Here is a 22,726-nt window from a genome sequence, read left to right on the forward strand (position 1 = left end):
GTAGGGACTATCTTTGTGTGCTGTGTTTGTACAGACCCTAGCACAGTGGAGTCCTAGTCCATGACTAAGGTGTTACTACAATACCACTACTACTAAAAAAAAGTGATCATATGGACCTTTAGATCAACACAATAATCAAGAACAAAGCAGGATTGCATTCACAAGAGTTTGTTAGCCACTATTGCCAATCCCAAGTGTTCACAAATCAGGAGTCAAAACAGTCCTGAAAATCATGTGTGTGATTTAAAAAACATGAGACTTTATTAAAAAATACAAAAAAGGAGGTCCTTTTTATTTGACTTCTAGGTTTTGAGCCTTCAGGGGGCCCTGTTTTCAAGCGTTATGTCACAGTCACAGGGGTTAGAGTAGTGGTGGGTAGCTGTGACCCGTCAGAGTAATCTGCTGGCGGGCCGTGAGACGTTTTGCTGATGTTGATCATCCGCAGGCACCTTCCCCTGCAGCTGCTAGTGGCTGCGGTTCTCTGTTCCTGGCCAATGGGAGCCCTGGGAAGCAGCGGTGCAGGGAGCGGTGCCTGCAGATGGTCAATGTCAACAAAATGTCTCATAGCTTGATGGGTGACATGCGGCCTGTGGGCTGCAGGTTGCCCTCCACTGGGCTAGAGACTTGCTGTTGTTTAATTCAAGCTGAGTTCATCCTATAATCACATGAGTCCAGGAGCTGGGGCTTTAAGAAACAGGCTATCACAGGGCATGACTGCCCCATCATGCCCCCTTCTGTAGAGCATGTCTCTGCAGGTGAACCCTGCCTTAGAGTCAGTTTCCACCTCTGAGGCAAGTCTTCTTGGCCTTCTGCACAGGGATCTGTGTTGGCGATTTCACTCCGTCTTGCAGTGAAGTCACTACACAAATTTAACCCCTTCCTGGGTAACAAAAGTTCAAGCCAACAAAAGGTTCTTCTTTTCCTTTTGGGCTCCTCTTTAGCCCACCTTCTTGGCTCAGTTTTCAGTCCCTTTTGGGCTACCTTTAGGTGCTTCCTTGTTCTGTTACAGAGTATTGACTTTTCCTGAGGTCCCTCTCAGTCTGCTACTCGCTGGAGCGTCCCCCCAGAAAATGCTGATTTGACAAAATTTAAAATGTTTTGCTGGAACAGATTAATTTCATCAAAATTTTCAATGAAACATTATAGAAGCACTTCGTTTTGACGTTTATAGTCTAAAAGACAAAGTGAAGCACTTTAAGAAGGCTCTCTTGATATTCCCCAAACAATTTTTTTTGTTTCACAGGAAATTTTTACTTTGCATTCCAATTCTGGACAAAAGGAAATTCTGAAATGTCAGGATGTCTCGCGGACTGCGAATGCCACAGTTTGGTTACTGTTACTCCAGGATGACTTAGGTGCTTTAGAAGATAGTTTCATAGACCCTTAGATTATCTAGTCTGACCTCCTACATAATACAAGCCATTAAGCTACTTGTGTTTGATTAAAGCATAACTTGTGTTTGGCCAACATACATCTTCCAGAAGGGCAGCCCATCAAAGCATCAAGAGATGGAGAATCCAACACTTCCTTTGGTCGTTGTTCCAATGGTTAATCACTCTCACTCTTAAGAAGGTCACAAAGGATCATCCCAGATCTCCTGAATCCCACCCCACAAGACCAGCCTCCCTCTAGAAGAAAGCCCCAAACAATTTCATCCACTTATATTTGGAAATATTTTTTCTCCTACTTTTTCAAAACCACATGGTGATCAAGCCATGGGCTTAAAATGTACAACTCCAAGTCATAAAACTCATCACTGCCCATATACTAAAATACAAAGCTTTCATTTTTTCCAACCAGGGTTATAGCAGGATGGCTCCCATCTGACAAACCCACTTGAATTCGGTGTTGCAAGATTCAGAATTAATCCGATTCCTTCTGATCATCCCACAGCTGTTTCCTTCAGCAGAGCCAGTTACTGGGAACCTGCAAAAGATCTGTGATTTAAAATGTGATTTATTACTATTGATATAAGAAGATTTCAGGAGCGTCACCTGTTTGTCACTCTGAAGTCTAAAATGTACGTGGAGTCAGTGTAAAGCGATAGAATCAGGGGTTTGTTTTGTTCAGAATATTGCCATGTTCAGTCACTAAATATCTTACAACTCTTCGCATCAAGATTATGGCTCCAAATGTGGCTTGCAATTGGCGCTGGGTGAATAATGATTTTCCGGTTTGTTGGCAATTTAGTCCACACACAAAAAATTTGTTTCTTGCTGGACCGAAACCAAAACTTGTTGAGATTTTTGGCGACTCATAAAATAAAATTTTAAAAACGTCATTTGGGATCCAACTAAACATGTTCTGTTTCGATTTTGACCATTTTAAGACATTTTTTCAATTTTAAAAACATAAAGAGAATTTTTAAATGAAAAGTGATTTCAAACCAAAAAATTGATATTTTGTTTTCATAGATTCCAAGGGCAGAAAGTACCATTGTAATCATTTAGTCTGACCTCCAGTATAACACAGGCCCGAAACCTGCCCCGAAATAATTCCTACCTAGAGCAGATTTTTTTAGGAAAGCATCCAATCTTCATTTAAAACTTGCCAGTGATGGAGAATCCACCAAGACCTTGGTGAATTGTTCCCATGGTTAATCACTCTGACTGTGAAAAATTTACACCTTATTTTCAGTCTGAATGTGTCTAGGTTCAGCTTCAAACCACAGGATCATGTTATACCTCTCTCTTTTAGATTGAAGATCCGATTATTAAATATTTGTTCCCCATGTAGATATGTATAGACAGAAATCAAGTCACCCCTTAACTGTCTCTTTATTAAGCTAAATTAATTGAGCTCTTTGAGTCTAGCACTATGAAGCAGGTATTCAAATAATTTAATCATTCTCATGGCTCTTCCCTGCACCCTCTCCAATTTATCAACATCCTGCTTGAATTGTGGCCACCAGAACGGGACACAGGATTCCAGCCACTGTTGCGCAGTGCCAAATCCAGAGGTAAAACAACCTCTCAACTCCTACTTGAGATTCCCCTGTTTATGCATCCCAGCATCGCTTTAACTTTTTAGCCACAGTGTGACGCTCATATTCAGCTGATTATTCACCACAACCCCCAAATCTTTGTCAGAGTCCCTGCTTCTCAGGATAGAGTCCCCCATCCTGTAAGTAGGGCCTGCGTTCTTTGTTCCTAGATGTATACATTTACATTTAGCCGTACTAAAACGCATATTGTTTGCTTGCACCCAGTTTAACAAGCGAACTAGATCGCTCTGAATCAGTGACCTCTCCTCTTCATTATTTACCATTTCCCAGTGTTTTGAAAATGTCTACATAGAACGCTTTGATTGATGGATCAATCGATTGATTTTCTGAAATGAACAATTCAGTGGAGCCTACATGAATTTGCAGAACATTTCAGTGCCACTGAATCTCTATTTTTTTGACAGAAAGTTTTTGCCTAGCTCTGTTGTATTCCTCCTGCATCCATGAAGGGGAAGTAGAGGCATAGGAAGGAACGAGTTTAGCAATTGCTAATTCTTGAGGATGAAGAAGACCTTTCACCAACAGAGATTGGTCCAGTAAAAGATATTACCTCGCTCACCTTCTCTCTCTCACGTCCTGGGACAGACACAGCTACAACTTTTCTACCTCATGTAAACCAGTAACCACTTACAAACACTCACAGACTTTGATCTAATGGGGAAGTGTTCACCCAGGTCCATTTCTTCTCCGGCGATTTAACGGTGAGTCCAATCCAAACAAGGTTTGTCCTTTGAGTAATGTTCTGTATGAACTCCTACAAAGTGTGAAACAGATGCATCAGGGTGAATATAATTCTCTGGTTTCTTGTGTTCTCCTCATGACCCATAGGAACCCCATCTTGTTGAGAGCCCCATGGGACTGGAAAGATGTAGTGTGGAGCAGTGACTTTTACACAGCATCATATGCTGGAATCCACACCACTATAACTCTGACAAATCCCCATTGCTGAGCCCTCTTATAGAGGAAAGCACAAGGATAGGCCAGAAGGCCATACTCACTCCTGAGAGTGGAAGCAGGAGCATGTAGGGGGGAAGAGTCAGTGAAATTTTCTTATGGTTCTTGAGACCAACAGCCTGGAGCAAGACCACGTCCTCTGTCCCTCCCACTTACCCACAAACCCCTTCCTCGGTAGGGCTGTCTGTACTGCCTGCAGTGGAGAGACACAGATTTAAACCAGCAGGGGATGACGTGCATGGAATTTTCCATTGAGGATGTTTGGCGACATGGAACAGTCTAGCCCAGCTTGTTAAACCAAATATTCCACCTCTGAAATTCACCCTCATCCGCTGTGTTAGCAACATCCCCAGTAAACCGTAAACAAAACCTCCCCAGGCAAAGTTAAACCCCCAGCTTCGTTTCTTTACCATCTCCTCCCTGTCCTGGATCACCAGCATCTGAGACGTCCTCATTTCACAGTCTTTAAAGCTCTCGCTCCAGAACTTACTCTCTTTAGAGACCCAATAGCATTCGTCCTTGTGGGGCAGCCAGTCCCGGGGGCAGACTTTGCACCCGGAACCATCTGGAAAGAGACAGAAAAGCAGGGACTTTATCAGCAGACTTGAGGATTCTGGGGGGAAGCTCAGGCTGGGAGAGCAGGGATCTGCAGTTTGGGACTGAAGGGCATTGGCAGAGTTGGAGGAGGGGGAGAATTCAGGGCTGGGATAGCAGGTGGCTTCTGGTCAGGACCTAGCTAAAAACTGGAAAAATGTGAATAAAGACTGAGAAATACCCTGAGTGACCGCTAGATGTCTCAGCTGACCCACAAAACTGGTCCCAAGAATGTGTTATTACCCTTAACAGTAAGGCCGCACCAAGCAGAAATGATGGGGGCTGGTGGAGGAAGATACAATTATGGGCCTATGGCATATTTCTGCTGGACATGCCACCTTTCCACCTCTCCAATCAGGGTAGGCACCAAATCTAAACGCAGCCAAACGTTAACAGAAGTATTCCAAGGAGTTGGTTTGAACTTTAAAGCTCCCAGTGGAAACCAGTTACTTTATGCTAGCAAAGTGTGTGCCACATCCCCCTCCAGTAGCTAGTCCACAGAAAGGAGAATAACTTTAACATAAGAACATAAGAATGGCCATATTGGATCAGACCAAAGATCCACCTAGCCCAGTCTCCTGTCTTCCGACAGTGGCCAATGCCAGGTGCCGCAGAGGAAATGAACAGAACAGGTTATCATCAAGTGATCCATCCCCTGTCGCTCATTCCCAGCTTCTGGAAAACAGAGGCTTGGGACACCATCCCTGCCCATCCTGGTTAACAGCCATTGATGGACTTATCCTCTATGAATTTATCTAGTTCTTTTTTGAACCCTGCTATGATCTTGGCCTTCAAAACATCCTCTGGCTAGGAGTTCCACAGGTTGACTGTACATTGTGTGAAGAAATACTTCCTTTTGTTTGTTTTAAACCTGCTCCCTATTAATTTCATTGGGTGACCCCTGGTACCTGTGTTGTGAGAAGGAGTAAACAACACTTCTTTATCTACTTTCTCTACACCAGTCATGATTTTATAGACCTCAATCATATCTCCTCTTATTCGTCTCTTTTCCAAGCTGAAAAGTCCCAGTCTTATTAATCTCTCCTCATACGGAATCTGTTCCATACTGATACTCCTAATAATTTCTGTTGCCCTTTTGTGAATCTTTTCCAATTCCAATATATATTTTTTGAGATGGGGTGACCAGATCTGCACGCAGTATTCAAGATGTGGGCGTACCATGGATTTCTATAGAAGCAGGATGATATTTTCTGTCCTATTATCTATCCCTTTCTTAATTATTCCCAGCATTCTGTTTGCTTTTTTGACTGCCGCTGCACATTGAGTGGATGTTTTCAGAGAACTATCCACAATGACTCCAAGATCTCTTTCTTGAGTGGTAGCAGCTAATTTAGACCCCATCATTTTGCATGTATAGTTGGGATTATGTTTCCCAATGGGCATTACTTTGCATTTACCAACATTGAATTTCATCTGCCATTTTGTTGCCCAGTCACACAGTTTTGAGAGATCCTTATGTAGCTCTTCGCAGTCTGCCTGGGTCCTAACTATCTTTAGTAGTTTTGTACCATTTGCAAATTTTGCCTCCTCACTGTTTACCCTTTTTTTCCAGATCATGAATGAATATGTCAAATAGGTCTGATCCTAACTTTCTACTACTGCCAGCTATTGGAGTTACTCCTTTAGCTCACCCAGTAGAAGTCTGTGCTATGGGACCTGGGGTTCAAACCCCACTGATGACCCTGATGTGCAGACATTTCTTCCCGGTGATGTGAAATGGGCATAGCAACCCAGTGTCCGAAAGAGGTGAGGTTACCTGCAGCGCTGCCGGGTGCTGACTCACACAGACGCTGCCTCAAGTGAGACACCAGCTCCTCCAGGGATGCGTTCCGTGCTGCTTAAAGACAGTCTTCATGACCCTGGAAAACTTAACAGCATCCAGCAGATTTGGGGTTAGGAAATTGCCTGACAGTGTCTGACTGTAATAAAGCATCAGACAATGTGGATCGGGGTCAGTTAGGCAGAAAGGCAGAGGGAAAAGACCAGACATTAAATATTTTAGTGGGGGGGAATCTATGGTTCTCCTGCCTTGGATGATTGCTAGCTCCAGCCTACATTCAAATTGAAACTGTCAAGGGCTGGTGTCCTGGGTTTTCCTTTTGGATATTTGGAGAGGATAATGCTGGTGGGACAAAAAGAAAGGAAGGGTGGTTTGCGGCTCATATTCAGGCAACATTTCCAATGAAGTCGATGAGTGTTTGACAGAGGTAGGGTGGTTCTTGTGGTTAAGGTCATGGATGGAGGTGTGGCTTCAATTCCCAGTTCTGCCCCAGACTCAGTCTGTGACTGTGGGCTGGTCATTGCATCTTTGTGTGCCAACTGTGCCTCAGTTTACCACCTGTGATGTGGGAGTACAGAGCCTTCCGTTGTTTATCTTGTCTATCGAGATGGTGAATGGTTCGGGGCAGGGACTGTTTTTCTGCATGTGTCTATGCAGAGCCTGGCACACTGGGGCCCTGATCTCGGCTGGGGCAGGGACTGTCTTTCGCTGGGTGTCTGTGCAACACCCAGTACAATTAATTGAGTTAGAGAAAAAATTGTAGTACAGAGGCTTGGAAGAATATGACTTTTATCGGTAAACTTTGACTTCGCCAAATACACACAAACTAATGAAAAACTATTTATGGATAATAATCTAATTTTACTTGTATATTTTGACATGTGATACTAACAATTTCTGTGTGAACTGTTATAAAGCTTTAACTTTTAGAATCACAATGTCTGCTGTCATTAAATAATTATTGACTGGCCCCACTGTTGTCCTGCCACCCTATAATTTCCCACAACTGTGAACATTTAAATAGATACAAATACGAAAAGCTTAATACCCATAATTTTTCACAACTGTGAAATTTTAACTTGAGAAAAATTTTAAAAATACTTAAAAATAAACATTGATATTATCCCTCAAAATTATAAAAATCAATTGAAATCTGCCAAATCTAGTTAGACTGTTACTTAGCGAAGGTGATAGCACTCTAGAAATCTATCTAAAACAGACTGCATTTGATAGATTTTAAAAATGGTTGGGACCCCGGACACTTACCCCAGGTGCCTAGTGCAATCCCTGCTAACGTCAGAATGATACACCAGGCCCCCAAAGCTCCTAGAGCAATTCTGTAACAACGGGGACTCGGAGGAACCTCTGGAAGATGAAAGATTTAGTGAAACATCATCATTAATTTATTAACTCCAGCAAAGGGCTCTGAATAGGAAAGACCCTAGGTCAGAAGTAAATGTTATCAGCCCTGAATCTTAGTTCCAAAATTCCCCCTGCAGCCAATCAGCGCGTTGCCAGAGGATGCCTGGGCTTGTGGTTAAAACACTGTGGATTGGAGTTTAATTCCTTGCTGGGCCAGGGCCACTGATTCCTTGTCTCACTCTGGGCAACTTTGCTCAATCTCAGATACTGCGGTGATGAGCGTGGGATTGGAATCGGGTAGAATCTCCTATGTCTCATTTCTCCCCATCTGGAGAGGGAAAAGAATCCTCTCTTTAGGTTGTAAATTCTTTAGGGGAGAGACTGTTTCTGGTTATATGTCCGTAGATCACCAAGCGCATAAAGGTCCTGATCATGGATGGCCTCTCTCGGCACTATTGTAAAACAAAGACAAAATAATAATAAGAAGAAATGCTATTGTCAGGTCCAGCGGCTGGTGGCAAGACTGTAATTTAAACTGAGGTTTTAAACAATAGTCTGCAAAATTACTTCAGCGGGAAATACTGGAACTCTGCAAACCTAACCTGCCTGAGAAGAGGAAGCCCTCAGACCAGTATAATAACTGCACATCTAGCACCGGCAATACCAGAGTCCAGATTCAAGTACCAATTTTTCAGACTGGGCCTCTCTCTACTCCAGAGTATTGTCCACACAGCCATTGACACTAAACTCCGTCATCACTAACACTGCAGCTGTATGTTATGTTAGTAATATAATTACACCAAGAGGTTCCGACTGAAACTGGGGCCCTAACTGTGCTGCACACTGTACACATTATTGGTAAGAGACCATCTCTGCCCCAAAGAGCTTATAAAATAAATAGGCAAGACAGACAAATGGTGGTAAAGGAAAAAGAGATGCCCAAGGTCTCAGAACCAGGATTGGAACTGAGATTGCCTACCCACTAGACCACACGGCCTCATACCCAGGGAAAATGCTTTCTGCTCATCCCCTCCTTGAAACCTCTGGTTTAAAAACCCCAATCTCAAAGGTGGTATGTCTCAAACTAACGATATTCTTTGTTAATACCTTGGCTCCCATCTGGGGACGGACTGGCTGAGTTTCCCTTTGTTGGTCGGAGGTTCAATACCGTGTAACCCTCGTCGTCCTCCATCCTCCCCAAATGCAACAGAACTTTATCGTCAAGCAAACAGACCAAAATGAGATCTAAGTGTGCCCACAAGAGTGAAACTGACCAGCAGCAGCCTTTATGCAAAGTCCTGGCAGCTTCTCGGGACTGTGAGACCACACAGGAAATTTAGATGCGTAAGTGGAAATATTTGGCCCCATTCTCAGGTCCAGCTGAGTGGCGCTCTGGTGATGGATGTACTCAGTGCTGCTGTTTTTCATTCAGAAACTTTTTTGAACAGAAAATGGCTTGTTTTTCCCTAGTTGCAAATCTTCATGGGAAATGTTCATTTCTTTGAAAACATTTGCAGTTATTTGACCAAAAAAAGTGTTTTTTCTGCTTTTTTCCCTCCCCTTTCTCTCTCTTATTTTACCTTTTTACCCTTTTTGCCTCTGGAATAGGAGGGAAAAGAGAGGGGGAGAAAGCAGAGAAAGTGGGGATGGTACAAAAACTTTAACTTTTTTTTAAACTTTTTTTCTGGAAAAAATATTTTTTAAAAAATCTTCTGTGAAAAGCAGTTATTGTTTCCAACAAGCTCTAGACCTTAGGCAGTGGGGCAAGAACAGCAACAGGCTACCTTCATACTCTATGTCCTCAGAGCCTGCCTTCCCGAGTGGTTTGCATTGGGCCAGCTACAGGCATGCCTGAAATCAGGGCATTTCTCTAGTGCAGGAACCAGGGGTCACCCAAAGGTATTAATAGGCAGCAGGTTTAAAACAAACAAACAAACAAAAGGAAGTATTTCTTCACACAACGCACAGTTAACCTGTGGAACTCTTTGCCAGAGGATGTTGTGAAGGCCAAGACTATAACAGGGTTCAAAAAAGAACTAGATAAATTCATGGAAGATAGGTCCATCACTGGCTATTAGCCAAGATGGACAGGAATGGTGTCCCTAGCCTCTGTTTTCCAGAAGCTGGGAATGAGCGACAGGGGATGGATCACTTGATGATGACCTGTTCTGTTCAATCCGTCTGGGGCACTTGGCATTGGCCACTGTCGGAAGACAGGAAACTGGGCTAGGTGGACCTTTGGTCTGATCCAATATGGCCATTCTTATGTTCTGGTAAAGCCTCAAACCAGGCAATGAATGGGATCCAAGGAGCCATTATATCAGTTGGGAATCACCAGAATGCAGCAGCTCTCTGGCCACATCTCCACAGCCCCTTTATCATCCTCTGTGCCAAAGGGAATAGAGACATCTATGCCCACCCTGCCTATGGTCCTTTATGAGTATCTCACAATCTCTATTGTATTTCACTTCATAACACCCCTGTGATGTAGGATGATGCCGTTATTTCTATTTTACAGATTGGGAACGAAGACACAGAGAGGCTAAGTGACTCACCCAAGGTTACACAGGACACAGGTGTTAGAGCAGGGATTTGGACACTGATTGCTGAAGTTCTACACGAACAACTTCATTGCTAGCCCGTTCTTCCTCTATGCCAGCCACTGGCTCCCCCATGCCAAGGTATTCTCAGCTGCACGATGAGGGCAACTTGATGGACCCTTTGCGCTGTTGCAGTGGCAAGATGGGGCCAAATAGAGAGCTGAGAATCTGGCCCAGGTGATATAGTCCTATGGACATATGAATATGAGGCTGGAGATCTCAGCTCTTTCAGATGCAGGACGATTATAACGCTGATTTTAAAAAAATAAATGTAACCCCAGCCTCATCAGTGAAAAGGCACAGGTGAAAAATAGCCAAAGCCTGCAATCTGTTTCCACAGCACCTGTTTATTTCACTAAGTCACGGCATCGGTTAAATCAGGGCAGTTCCTCCTTGAGAGCGATTGACTCAGGCTCTTTGGAAACTCAGACAGGTATCCCTGCATCCGTTACACTGGAGGCACTTCCCCCATTCAGAGCGATTAGCAGAGGCTTTTTTGAAGACTAAGGCAGTGTTAAATTCGATGCAGATCCCCCTCCTTTCAGACCAATTTTCTCAGGCTCTCTGCAGGTTCAGGCAGACATTGCAGCACTGGTTACATACGGGGCAGTTCCTCTCAGAGCAATTATCTCAGGCTCTTGTGGACATCACTCAGGTCAACTTTTCAAGCTTTTCTTCCCAACCGTGTGAGTTAGAGATCTACTTTTTTTTTTTAAATGAAGGCTGAGATTCTGCTGTAATCACATGACTCTGGAAACTGGAGCCTTAAACTTGGGCCTGTAGTTTCTAGGTCTTAATAATCCCTGTGGGTCCTCCAGTTATCTCTCACATCTCCTCCAATGAAGCCCTCCCACCCCTTTTTCTCACTCATTGTCCCATTCTGAGGCCCTATGTAGATTTCTCTCCCACAACAACATCCTTTGCCTATACCACATTGGTTCTGTTTATCAAGAGTATGCAGAGTGCAGGGGGCCCTTTGCAAAGTCTTTCTGAAACCAGAGCACTTTTTTTGACACTTTTTGCAAGCAGGCAGAACCACAGTGGCTTGAGGTCACACAGGAAAAGAAACAATGAACTCGATTGCTGGTCAGGGCAGCATTTCATTTTCTCTGCAGCTTCTGCAGTGCAGATTTTCCATCAGACAAACAAGCCTAAAGACAGAGAATTTAGAGCTGCTCTAAAAATAAATCCCTCCTGCTTAAAACAAAATCTGCCAGTTCACATGCATCTGGAGGCGTGAGGGGACCATGAGTTTCAGCAATACCTGGGACTAGAGATTCTGTTCTATTCCATATAGGCTCTTATACCATGCTCATCACAATAGCATCTGAGCACTTTCCAGTCGTGCATTAAGCAACATGACTAACATCCGTCACACATGTTTGTTCTCTCAACCTGTCCCCAGGGGGAAAACTGGGTGCACTGGGGTCATGTATTTAATTTAGAGAAGGCTGCTCAAAGAAGTGCTCCTTGCCCTTAGAGCAGAAGGTGGGGCAGTTTGGGAAGATCCTTTGTTCCTGGAAGAATTCACAGCAGTCTGGAGACAATTCTGTCTCCTGAATGAATGAGCTTTCCCCTTATTTTAGAGTCTGATTGGGCCGGAAGACCAGAGTTATGCCCCAGGGTTTTCACCCTAGAGGTGTAGACCCATTTGGAGATCCTGGGCCCAGGCCACAGAGCACCTTGAAGATCAGGACCAGAAACAGCTTTGGCTTCCTGGAAGACTGGATCGAGCTTTATCGGTGAGGCACAGAGGAGTCTGAGCTTTAGGCTTTAAGATGTGTTTGTGAATGAATTGAATGCTCCTGGAATAGGAGGGCCTCCTGGATCTGGCATAGTCTGCTGCTGTCCTGGGGTGTTCCAGAGAATGATTTAATAGATTTGTAGATTTCAAGGCCCAGAGGGAACCTTTATGACCTCCTGGATCATAGACACCGAATCCGTGGGTGCTTCGGGGCTGGAGCACCCATGGGAAAAAATAGTGGGTGCTCAGCACTCATCGGCAGCCCTGCAGGTCATGGCCTCCCCCAGTGCCTCCGCCTGCTGATGATCAGCTGTTCCACGGTGTGCAGGAAGTGCTCGGTGGAGGGGGCAGAAGAGGGCAGGAAAGGTGGGGCAGGGCAGGAAGAAGCAGGGTGGAGGTGAGGTTTGGGGGAGAGGGTGCAGTGGGGGGCTTGGCCTGGGGCAGAGCGGTGTTGAGCACCCCCCAGAAAATCACAAAGTCGGCGCCTTTGTCCCAGATATTATTAATTATCTATTGTCCCGTAGCACCTAGGAGCCCTAGTCATGAATCAGGACCCGCATCATGCAATGGCACATTATTAGGTCTATTATGGTAGCCTCTAGAAGCCCCAGTCATGGATCACACCCCCGTTGTGTTGGATACTGTACATTAGGTGTGTTATGGTAGCACTGTCATAAACAGATAGTTAAGGGTTAATAGAATAGGAGTACTTCATGTCTCTTTTGCCTGTAAAGGGTTAACAAGATCAGTGAGCCTGGCTGTCACCTGATCAGAGCACCAGTCAGAGGACAGGATACTTTCAAATCTTGAGGGAGGGAGGTTTTTGTGTGTGCTGTTAGTGTTTGGTTGTTGTTCTCTCTGGGTTCTGAGAGTGACCAGACGTGCAACCTGGTTTCTCTCCAATCTCCCTGATACAGGCTCTTATGTACTCAGAATAGTAAGTACTAGATAGATAAAGCGAGTTAGGCTTATGGTTGTTTCTTTATTTGCAAATGTGTATTTGGCTGGAAGGAGTTCAAATTTGTATTTTGCTGAAAGGATTTTAATTTGTACTTGTATACTTAGGCTGGGAGGGTATTCCCAGTGTCTATAGCTGAAAGACCCTGTAACATATTCCATCTTAAATTTACAAAGATAATTTTTACTGTTTTTTTCTTTCTTTAATTAAAAGCTTTTCTTGTTTAAGAACCTGATTGTTTTTTTATTCTGGTGAGACCCCAGGGGACGGGGTCTGGATCCACCAGGGAATTGGTGGGGAGAAAGGAGGGAAGGGGGAGAGAAAGGTTATTTTCTCTCTGTGTTAGGATTACTTTCTCTCTCAGGGAGAGTCTGGGAGGGGGAGAGAGAAGGAGGAGGGGGAAGGTGAATTTTCCTCTCTGTTTTAAGATTCAAGGAGTTTGAATCACAGTGATCTTCCAGGGTAACCCAGGGAGGGGAAGCCTGGGAGAGGCAATGGTGAGGGAAAGGGTTTACTTTCCTTGTGTTAAGATCCAGAGGGACTGGGTCTTGGGGTCCCCAGGCAAGGTTTTGGGGGGACCAGAATGTACCAGGCACTGGAATTCCTGGTTGGTGGCAGCGCTACAAGTAGTAAGCTGGTAATTGAGCTTAGAGGAATTCATGCTGGTACCCCATCTTTTGGACGCTAAGGTTCAGAGTGGGGAATTATACCATGACAAGCACCTAGGAGCCCCAGAGTATTTTCTACACTGCAAAAAAAGACCCATGGCTGTAAGTCTCAGAGCCCGGCTTCACGGTGCTCCAATCCTGGGGCTAAAAATAGCAGTGTGTATGTTTGGGCTCAGGCTGTGACAACCTGGGGTCTCAGAGCCCAGATTCTTTCCTGACCCCAAAGGCTTACATGGCTATTTTTAGCCAGTAATGCATGCATGAGTCAGTTGATCTGGGCTCTGTGACTCACTGGCGCTGCTCTTTTTTGTTTGCTTGTGTACACATCCCCCCAGTCATGGAAGAGGGCCAGTTGTGTTAGGCGCTGCACAAAAACAGATCAAAAGATGGTCCCTGCCCCAAAGAGTATAAGACAAACGACAACTGATGGATACAGACAGACAGACAGGAGCACGAGGAAACAATGCGACACTATTGGTCAGCATGACAGGCAGGTGTCCGAGCGCACCAGCAGTATTCCCACATCAAACTCATAACTTTTGTGGGAACTAGCAGGCACTGAGAGGGGGAGACTTAAAAAACAATAATGTTTAGGTCTGTTTATTTGCCTTCTGGTGTTGGAACATTTAGGGGTTTCATCTTCAATCTTTTCTCTTCAATCATAAGGGCCAGAAAATTACTTTCTTTTTTCAAATGAGAGTTGAGATTTTTGAGGAGTAACATGACTCCAGGAGTTGGGGTTTTAAGAAACACACCAAATATTGCACAATTCATTCATGAACTGGCAACGCTGAGTATCTAAAATGTTATAGATTCATAGATTATCAGGCCAGAGTGGGCTACCAGGATCATCTAGTCTGATGTCCTGCATCTCTCAGGCTGTAGGACCTAATTCCTGTTTGACTAGAGTGTTTTAGAAAAACATCCAGTCTTGATTTAAAAATCGCCAGTGATGGACTGCAGTCAGAAGAGTCACCCTAGTATGTGAAGAGCATCTAGCACAGAATCTGCCAGTCTTCTCCGGTTCCTGCTAATGTTCAGAATTCTGTGTGGACGGGGCTAACTTGTTGGCAAGTACAGTCCATCCATGCCCAGCACAACCTCAGTCCGGTGGACTAGGGGTCAGCATGAAAAAGGGTGAAGCGTTTCTGGGTGATCAGCAGAATTGCCACTACGGCCACAGCTTGATTTGACTGAGATGCTGGTTCTGTCCTGCTACATCAGGTCGTGAAGTGGATTTGCTCATTACCCGAGCTTTTCCTTTACTTTGCCTTTTGGTGCACATTGTGATGAACGTAGGCTTCACTGCACCCACCAGGAGACAAACTCCCCATAGAAATAGGCCATCGGTTTAGCAATACAGGGCATTATTATCTGCCTAACACCGGTGTGTAGAAGCCCCTGCTGAGATCAGGGCCCTTTGGTTTAGAAAAGCCTTTTCAATCAGTGACCCCAGGTGTCCACACAGCGGCGCCAGAACCTCAGAAACCCTACCCTAGCCATGCCCCTGGTAGGCCCCCAACTAGATCCTCTTTTGGCTTGAAAGAGACATTTGGTTCCCATAATGCAGCAGGAGGCGGATTTAAAGGGGAAAACTTCTTGGAAGGCAGCCCAGAAACGTAACCCTTTCAGTGCCGACATGACGGAGCAGCAGTACAGTTGCCCATTCATTATTATTTATATTATGATGTTGCAGCTAGGGCTGGGGCCCTATTGGGCAAGAGTTTGTATATCTGGACCCGAAGAGTTTACAGACTAAGACCCCTAACATCCGTGATTGCCGAACCATGATTTCAAGAGGCCTGCTAGCTGGGGTTAATCAGCCATTGCTCCATAGGACTCCATGAGGCCAGATCTCTAGCTAGTGTAAACAGCATAATTGTTTGGAGGACTGGGGCATAGATTAGGGTGACCAGATAGCAAGTGTGAAAACTCGGGACGGGGGTGGGGGATAATAGGCACTTTTATAAGACAAAGCCCCAGATATCAGGACTGTCCCTATAAAAGCAGGACATCTGGACACCCTGGCACAGACAGACAAAGGCAGGATTATTTCCTAGCAGGGAGGGGGAAGACCTGGGCCATGCAGCGCTTAAGTTACTTTGCCCAAGGTCACCCAGGGAGTTGCTGGCACAGGTGGTATTTGAACCCAGGTCCCCAGGCCAGTGCCCTCACTGCAAGGCCGCCCTTCCCAACCCCAGTTTGAAATGGGGCCCCTAAGAGGAATGGTAAATAGAGAACGTGGGGTGCAGAAAGGAAGGAGATGGATGTTATCTCTATGGCTCCCTGCAGCCTGGTCCCAGCATCTTCAGTGCTTCTCCGGCTGGGTGTCGCTGGGTCAGACTCACGGTGCCAATTCCAGGCAGAGGCACCAGCCTGGCCTCCTTCCCGCTTCCCATTGGGTCCGGAATCTGAGATGTAGCATCAGGGCGGATTTACCGTACATTTCCCCCCTCCCATTGTCCTCTTCATATACACAGCACGTTCAGTGGCGTCATAAAAATTCCATCTCCCTAGCTCCAGGAGAGTCAGCAGGTGCAGATCCCCAGCTGCCGTGTCAATCAGGTGTAGCCCCACTTGGGTCTGTCTGCACCAGCTGGGGATCTGGCTCATTGCTGGTGCAAATACTCGCCTGGCTGGCGGATCAACAATTCCCCGATAATGCTCTACACGCTGAAAAATAAACCGGCTGAGACTCCTCTTGGCCAGATCAGAGTGTACAAGCCCCAGCTTGCCCCGTTAGGAGGTGTAGAGAGAGCATCATCCCCTTTGAGCTGTAGAAGGGTGTGACTCTGGACTAGTCAATTTCTTTTTAGCCAGTGGCATGTTCCCAGCTGCCCAATGGCTGATGCAATGTGTCATCACAGCCCCTCCCACCTCCTCCCCACAAACCCTGCTCTGAAAGGGAGGCTCCATCAGTGGTTCTCAATCTTTTTGATACCAGGCACCAGCTTGCTGCCTTCCTAAACTGTGTCAGGGAGATCTCGGGGACTGGCACCGGTCCACGGACCGGTCCTTGGTCCTTGAGAAGCACTGCTCTGCGTCATAGGAGCATGCAGCATCCTCGCCCCCGGCCAATTCTATTCCCCCGGGGTGTCTTCAGCAATGAGTCCCCAGGTCCTGCATCTCTCAGCCAGCAGCTGGAGTGCGGGGCAGTGTTCCCCTGTATTCCCTCCCCACGTGCTCCTGCTGTGGGATATAGACTGGCCCCCATCCCTCCATAGGGATGGGCTCCCTCTTGCTCTGCAACATCTAGGCATCAGCTGTACTGGTCCACTAGTAAGCCCAGACCTCCGAGGAATTCCCCAGCACAGAGAGTGGGGCAGGATGGAAGAGGGAAGGACATGGCTATGGGGGATTTGGAGGAGCAGGCTTAAGGGCTGGAGGAGGGTAGGGCTAGTAGGGGGCATGGCCATGGGGTACAGCAGGGATGGATGGCTTGAGCAGAGAAGGCTGGAAGTGGAAGGGGCTGTGGTGATTTTGCTCCTCCCCAGGGATGCCCCAGAAGGGGTGCAAGTGAGGATGGCCCTGGGCTGTGAAAGGGACCAAACCGGCCTCTGGCTATCTAAGAATAAGAGAGATGCAAGCTGCTTGTGCTGGTCTTAGCTGCCCTTGCACCTCTGGGCTGCTCTGGGGGCTGGCGCATATCCCAGGATAAGTTAGAGCAGCCTCAGGGGTGCTGTAACTATTAGCAACTTCACAGCCTGGAGTGCAGAGTGCTCTGGCCACGCCCCCTCCTGTCATGGTCCTTCCCCCAGCAGCTGAGCGGGATGGCAGCATGTGCTTCCAGTGAGCTCCAATACCACAAGCCTTTGGATCTGGAGACCTGAGCTCTATTCCCAGCTCTGTCATGGGTCCGCTGGGTGACCTTGGGCAAGTCAATGTACCCGCCTCGTGCCTCAGTTTCCCCATCTGACAAATGGGGACAATGATACTGGCCTCCTGTAAAGCGCCTTGCGATCTACAGATGAAAAGCCCTAGACAGCAGCTCTCTCCCATTCATTTTTCCCTGCCTCCCAGCCTTGGGCAGGTTCTCATCCCAGAGGCAGCATCTGTGAGACCCCTTCACCCTGCACCGTTCTGCTTGTGGGAAACCATCAGCTACAAAGTAAGACCCAATCCAGGGCTGCATCTGCACTGAGGATATTGGCTTTCCATTGCATATCAGCCTGAGCCAAGTTAGAGCTTAAAAAGGGCAATTTTTCAGCATTTCATAATTTTGGGGGTTTTTTGAATGATTTCCATCAGGTTTTTTTTTTAATTGAACATTTTCTGGTTTCAAAGTAGCAAATATTTTTAAAATTCATGTTTTAGTCAGTCAAGACCCCCTGTGTCTGCATTGCCGATGAGCAACAGAAACGTTCTCCGTGTGAAATTGATCTTCCAGAGACTGATGCATGATACAGATGGCTTCATTATTATGTGTATTACAGTAGCACATGGAAGCTGAGATCAGGGCCCCACAGTGCCAGGCGCTGCACAGACACACAGGGAGAGACAGTCCCTGCCCCAGCTGAGATCAGGGCCCCATTGTGCTGGGCGCTGCATAGACACACAGGGAGAGACAGTCCCAGCCCTAGCTGAGATCAGGGCCCCATAGTGCTTGATGCTGCGCAGACAAACAGCGAGAGACAGTCCCTGCCCCAGCTGAGATCAGGGCCCCGTAGTGCTGGGCGCTGCACAGACACACTGGGAGAGACAGTCCTGCTCCAGCTGAGATCAGGGCCCTGTTGTGCCGGGCGCTGCACAGACACACAGCGAGAGACAGTCCCTGCCCCAGCTGAGATCAGGGCCCCGTAGTGCTGGATGCTGCACAGACACACAGCAAGAGACAGTCCCTGCCCCAAAAGCTTACCATTGACAAGAGTCAAGGCTAGGAGAAACAGAGGCCCAGAGCAGAGAAGCACCGTGCCCAAGGTCATACACCTTGGCAGCATCCTGTCAGAGCTGGGAATAGAATATATGTGACTTGATTACCAATCCCATGCCCTAGCTACTGGATTTCCTTCCTGAGGGTGCTGGGAAACAGGGGAAAGAATGGGTAGGCCTTAGACAGTTAGGAGTCAGGACTAGAACCTACAGCTTCCTGAGGTGCATGACAATGCCCCTACCCACTAGATCATGCTGTTCCTATATTCCCTTCCAGTGGGTGCATAAAAGACAGCAAATGGCCTGATTATCAGAACTTTGGCCTGATGAGGTTGCAGCCTTCGGTTCCTGGCTTGAGTGAAGGGCAAGGTATTAGGATAAATGGCAAATAGCTGGGCCTTGAAAAGGGGGAGGTTCCTGCATATCCCTCATTTCCCTTTGGAATGCCTACATTATAGACTCATAGACTTTAAGGTCAGAAGGGACCATTATGATCATCTAGTCTGACCTCCTGCACAATGCAGGCCACAGAATCTCACCCACCCACTCCTGTAACAACCCCCTGACCTATGTCTGTGTGATTGAAGTCCTCAAATCGTGGTTATTCTCCCTCCAATTGTAGATTAATGGCAGGAATCAACAGGAGCCTGGGCTGTTGTAAAGGAATATTTATTTGGATATAAATTAAAGTATAAAAACAAATAGAAAAAGCCATAAGTGCCCTAACAATTAGACGTGCAGTCAAACAAGAATAAGCACTTAACAGCATCAGATGCCCACATATGGGCAGTTAACTCAACACCCCACAGGAGGAAGGCTGAAATTTTCAAAGCAGCTCGCAGATTCTAAATGTCCATTGAACAACCACAACTACATACATCCACCACCACCCTCTTTATGAAGGAGGTGGCTCTTTATATACTGACCCTGGTTCCCAGCATTCCCTACTGTGGAGGCCTACAAATCCCAGCATGCCTTTGGGACTACATTTCCCAGGATTCTTTCTGCCTGATGGAAGAGGATGGCCTTTGCCCCGCACCCCATTCTAGGCACAGTTGACAGCCTAGGTTCTCTCCCAGAGCACTACATCCTGGGATCCATTTCTCTAGGGTGGATCTCTTTTCTTCCATTTCTTTGCAGCTCAATCCCTGGAATGAATCATAGAATCATAGAAGATTATGGTTGGAAGAGACCTCAGAAGGTCATCCAGTCCAACCCCCTGCTCAAAGCAGGACCAACCCCAGCTAAATCATCCCAGCTAGGACTTTGTCAAACTGGGCCTTAAAAACCTCTAAGAATGGAAATTCCACCACCCTTAGAGGTTTTATAAGTAATATGACCCCCAAAATGTCTGTCCTCTGTCCTAAAGAGCCAGTATCCCTTGTCACAGGATAGCTTGGCAAAGGAGTTGTTGACTCGGTCTCCTGATCTGTAGCCACTCAGGGATTCAGTTTCACTCAGCGCCGTTGGGCTGCTCCCTTTTTTATACACACAGAGAGAGTGTCATATACGCAGCCAGCAGCAAGAGAAGGAATTGCAGTCCAATCACTCCAGCCACCACCAGCGCCATCCTGGCAGCATCACTCAAAGGCCCTGAAATGAAAGAGGAGTGTTGCGAAGAGGTTCTTAGATTGTAAGCTCACTGGGGCAGGCGCCATCTTTTTGTTCTGTGTTTGCACTGCACCTAGCGCACTGGAGTCCTGGGCCATAATGGGGGTCTCCTCAGCGTTGCTGCAATACAAATGAACTGCCCCCAAAACGTTGTTAATGGAGAGTTAAGGATTGCCCAGTGCTGCCTCATGCCCTTCCAGCACATGGAGAGCTGCTAAGCTTAAACCTCTAGAAACCAGTACATACAATTAAGGTACATGCTAACCCAGCAACTTCACCTTAACTCTGTCCCTGGGAGTTGGTTGGAATTTTTCACCAAAACATTTTTCTGTTGGAAAAAGGCAGATTTGGCAAAACTAAAACTTTTGGCAGGAAAGATCCCACTACCCCCCCAGACCTGGGAATGGAACCCAGGAGTCCTGAGTATCTTCCCCCACCCACAACCCATTACATCTCACTCCCCTCCCAGAGCCTATGACAGAATCCAGGAGTCCTGAATCTCAGTCCCCCAGCTCACAACCCATTAGACCTTTCCCTTCTCTTACCGCTGGGAATAGAAAGAGGAGTCTTGACTCCCACCCACGAACCCAATAGATCCCACTCTTCTCCTAGAGCTGGGGTTAGAAGCCAGGAGTCCTGAATCCTAGCCCCTCACCCCCACTCCCAACCCATTAGATCTCACTCCCTTTCTGGAGCTGTGGACAGAACCCAGGAATCCTGATGCCCAGGTCTCGTCTCTACCCACGGTCTAACATCGGCTGCATTTACACTGATTTACCTCCCTTTTCATTCTCACCGAGGTCTCCCTCTCCCTGAGGCGGGGCTCCTCGGACAGGTGGAGATGGAGTGGGCTCTGAAATGAGAAGGGGGTAAGAGATGAGAGTGGGGATTTGGGGCACAGCCTCCCCCTGTGATGCTGACCCTTCCCCAGGGCTGGCTCTAGCCTGCTGAGATGATTCCCTTATTGCTCCTCTGTGGGGGTGTGGGCTCTCTGGTCTTCTGTGTCTGGCCTGATGCTGGGAGGACCTGGTTACGTCTTTAACCCACCCCCGTCCTTAGATTCTGCAGCCAGCTATGCCTTTAGAAACAAACCTAGAATGTGCAACACAGATTAGCCATTTCCAGCTACGTTTGTCCAGCCAGGGACACAGCTGCTATGCTCCCTGTGAGCAGGGCCAGTGCAAGGATGTTTCACGCCCTAGGCGGCACCTTGCACCCTCCCCCGTCCCCGAGCCTCCGCCCTGAGCTCCCCCCCCGCAGCAGCTCCCCCTCTCCACCCTGAGGCCCCCCCCCACGGCAGCTCCTCACCCCTCTCCCTCTGCCCTGAGACGCCCCCCCCACCCCAGCTCACCCCTGCTCCGCCTCCAACCGAGCACGCCGTCGCTGCTTCATTTCTCCCACCTCCCAGGCTTGCAGCGCTAATCAGCTTAGGCGCTGCAAGCCTGGGAGGTGGGAGAAGTGAAGCAGCCACCCATACTCGGGGAGGAGGTGGGGCAGGGGTGAGCTGGGGCGGGGAGTTCCCCCCGCCCGCCCCTTACTTGCTGCAGGCGGCCCTCCCTGCGCTCTGCTGCCCCAGCTCCCTCCGCCTAAATGCCGGCAGTGACTAGGGTGGCCAAAGATCCGGCCGCCGCGGTCGCTGCTGAAGAAAATGCCGCCCCCCAAATCCTAGCACCCTCGGCGACCGCCTAGGTCGCCTAAATGGTTGCACTGGCCCTGCCCATGAGCCCTCCACAGGCTAGAGAGGGAAAGAACAATCCCCTGAGCTGCTTGGTCCCATGCACACGCTCTATACAGGCCCTGCACTGAGTGGCATTACTAGGAGACTGGGGAGGGGGGAGCACAGGACTCACCCAGCACTGCCAGGTCAATGTGAGCCACACACTTCCCCGTGACCATGGAGACCACCTGGTAGCTGCCTTCCACTCCTCTGCTCGTGTGCTGCACTTCAAAGCCTCTGCTGGACACGGAGATCTTCTCGGGGAAAGGGATACGGGGAGGCTGCGAGATCCCATCGAGGGAGACCAGGATCTCCTCCCAACGGGAGGCAGAGCCATCAAGGCGGTACACGTGAAAGGACGTCTCGACGGTGTGAAGGGGGATGTGCACAGAGCCTCCTTCGGTCGTGGACCAGGAGACCTTCCGACAAACCATGGGAACTGCAAGGGTTAAAAACCAAGCTGATTATAGGAGGAGGGGAGAGCACGTGGTACGGCAGAGATGGTAGGTGGAGCTTGGGGTTTGATGAGTAGATTTCAAGGCCAGAGACGGGATCGTTAGATCCTCTAGTCCGATCTCTGTATCTTACAGAATAGAGAATTTCACCTAGTCCCCCCAGTTCTGAACCCAGAAACTTGTGTCTTCCAGCGAGACATCCAGGCTGGAGCTGAAGGCACTGAGACATTGGGGAAGACACCACTTTGCTTTAGGAGTTTGTGCTATTGGTTAATCACCCTGACCAGTAGGTCGGATGTGGGCTTGCAGCTAGATTTGTGTGTGCTGATGAGGTGGAGGCTGCGTGAGGTTGAGGGAAGCTGGTCTGGGGTTTCTAGAACGATACGGCC

General features: G+C 47.5%; 1 protein-coding gene across 1 annotated transcript; it reads right to left on the bottom strand.

The window, feature by feature from the left end:
- Positions 1-1,332: 1,332 nt before the first annotated feature.
- Positions 1,333-22,316, bottom strand: LOC115640700 (killer cell lectin-like receptor subfamily F member 1). The gene is made up of 6 exons (XM_030543574.1): positions 22,016-22,316; positions 20,944-21,018; positions 6,330-6,407; positions 4,369-4,523; positions 3,646-3,758; positions 1,333-1,926 (listed from the first exon to the last, which is right to left on the bottom strand). Exons 1-6 carry the CDS (start codon positions 22,314-22,316, stop codon positions 1,803-1,805), a joined length of 846 nt encoding a protein of 281 aa, XP_030399434.1. The 3' UTR covers positions 1,333-1,802.
- Between the last annotated feature and the right edge of the window lie 410 nt (positions 22,317-22,726).

The sequence above is a fragment of the Gopherus evgoodei genome, unplaced genomic scaffold (assembly GCF_007399415.2).
Source record: "Gopherus evgoodei ecotype Sinaloan lineage unplaced genomic scaffold, rGopEvg1_v1.p scaffold_32_arrow_ctg1, whole genome shotgun sequence".
Classification (NCBI taxonomy): domain Eukaryota; kingdom Metazoa; phylum Chordata; order Testudines; family Testudinidae; genus Gopherus; species Gopherus evgoodei.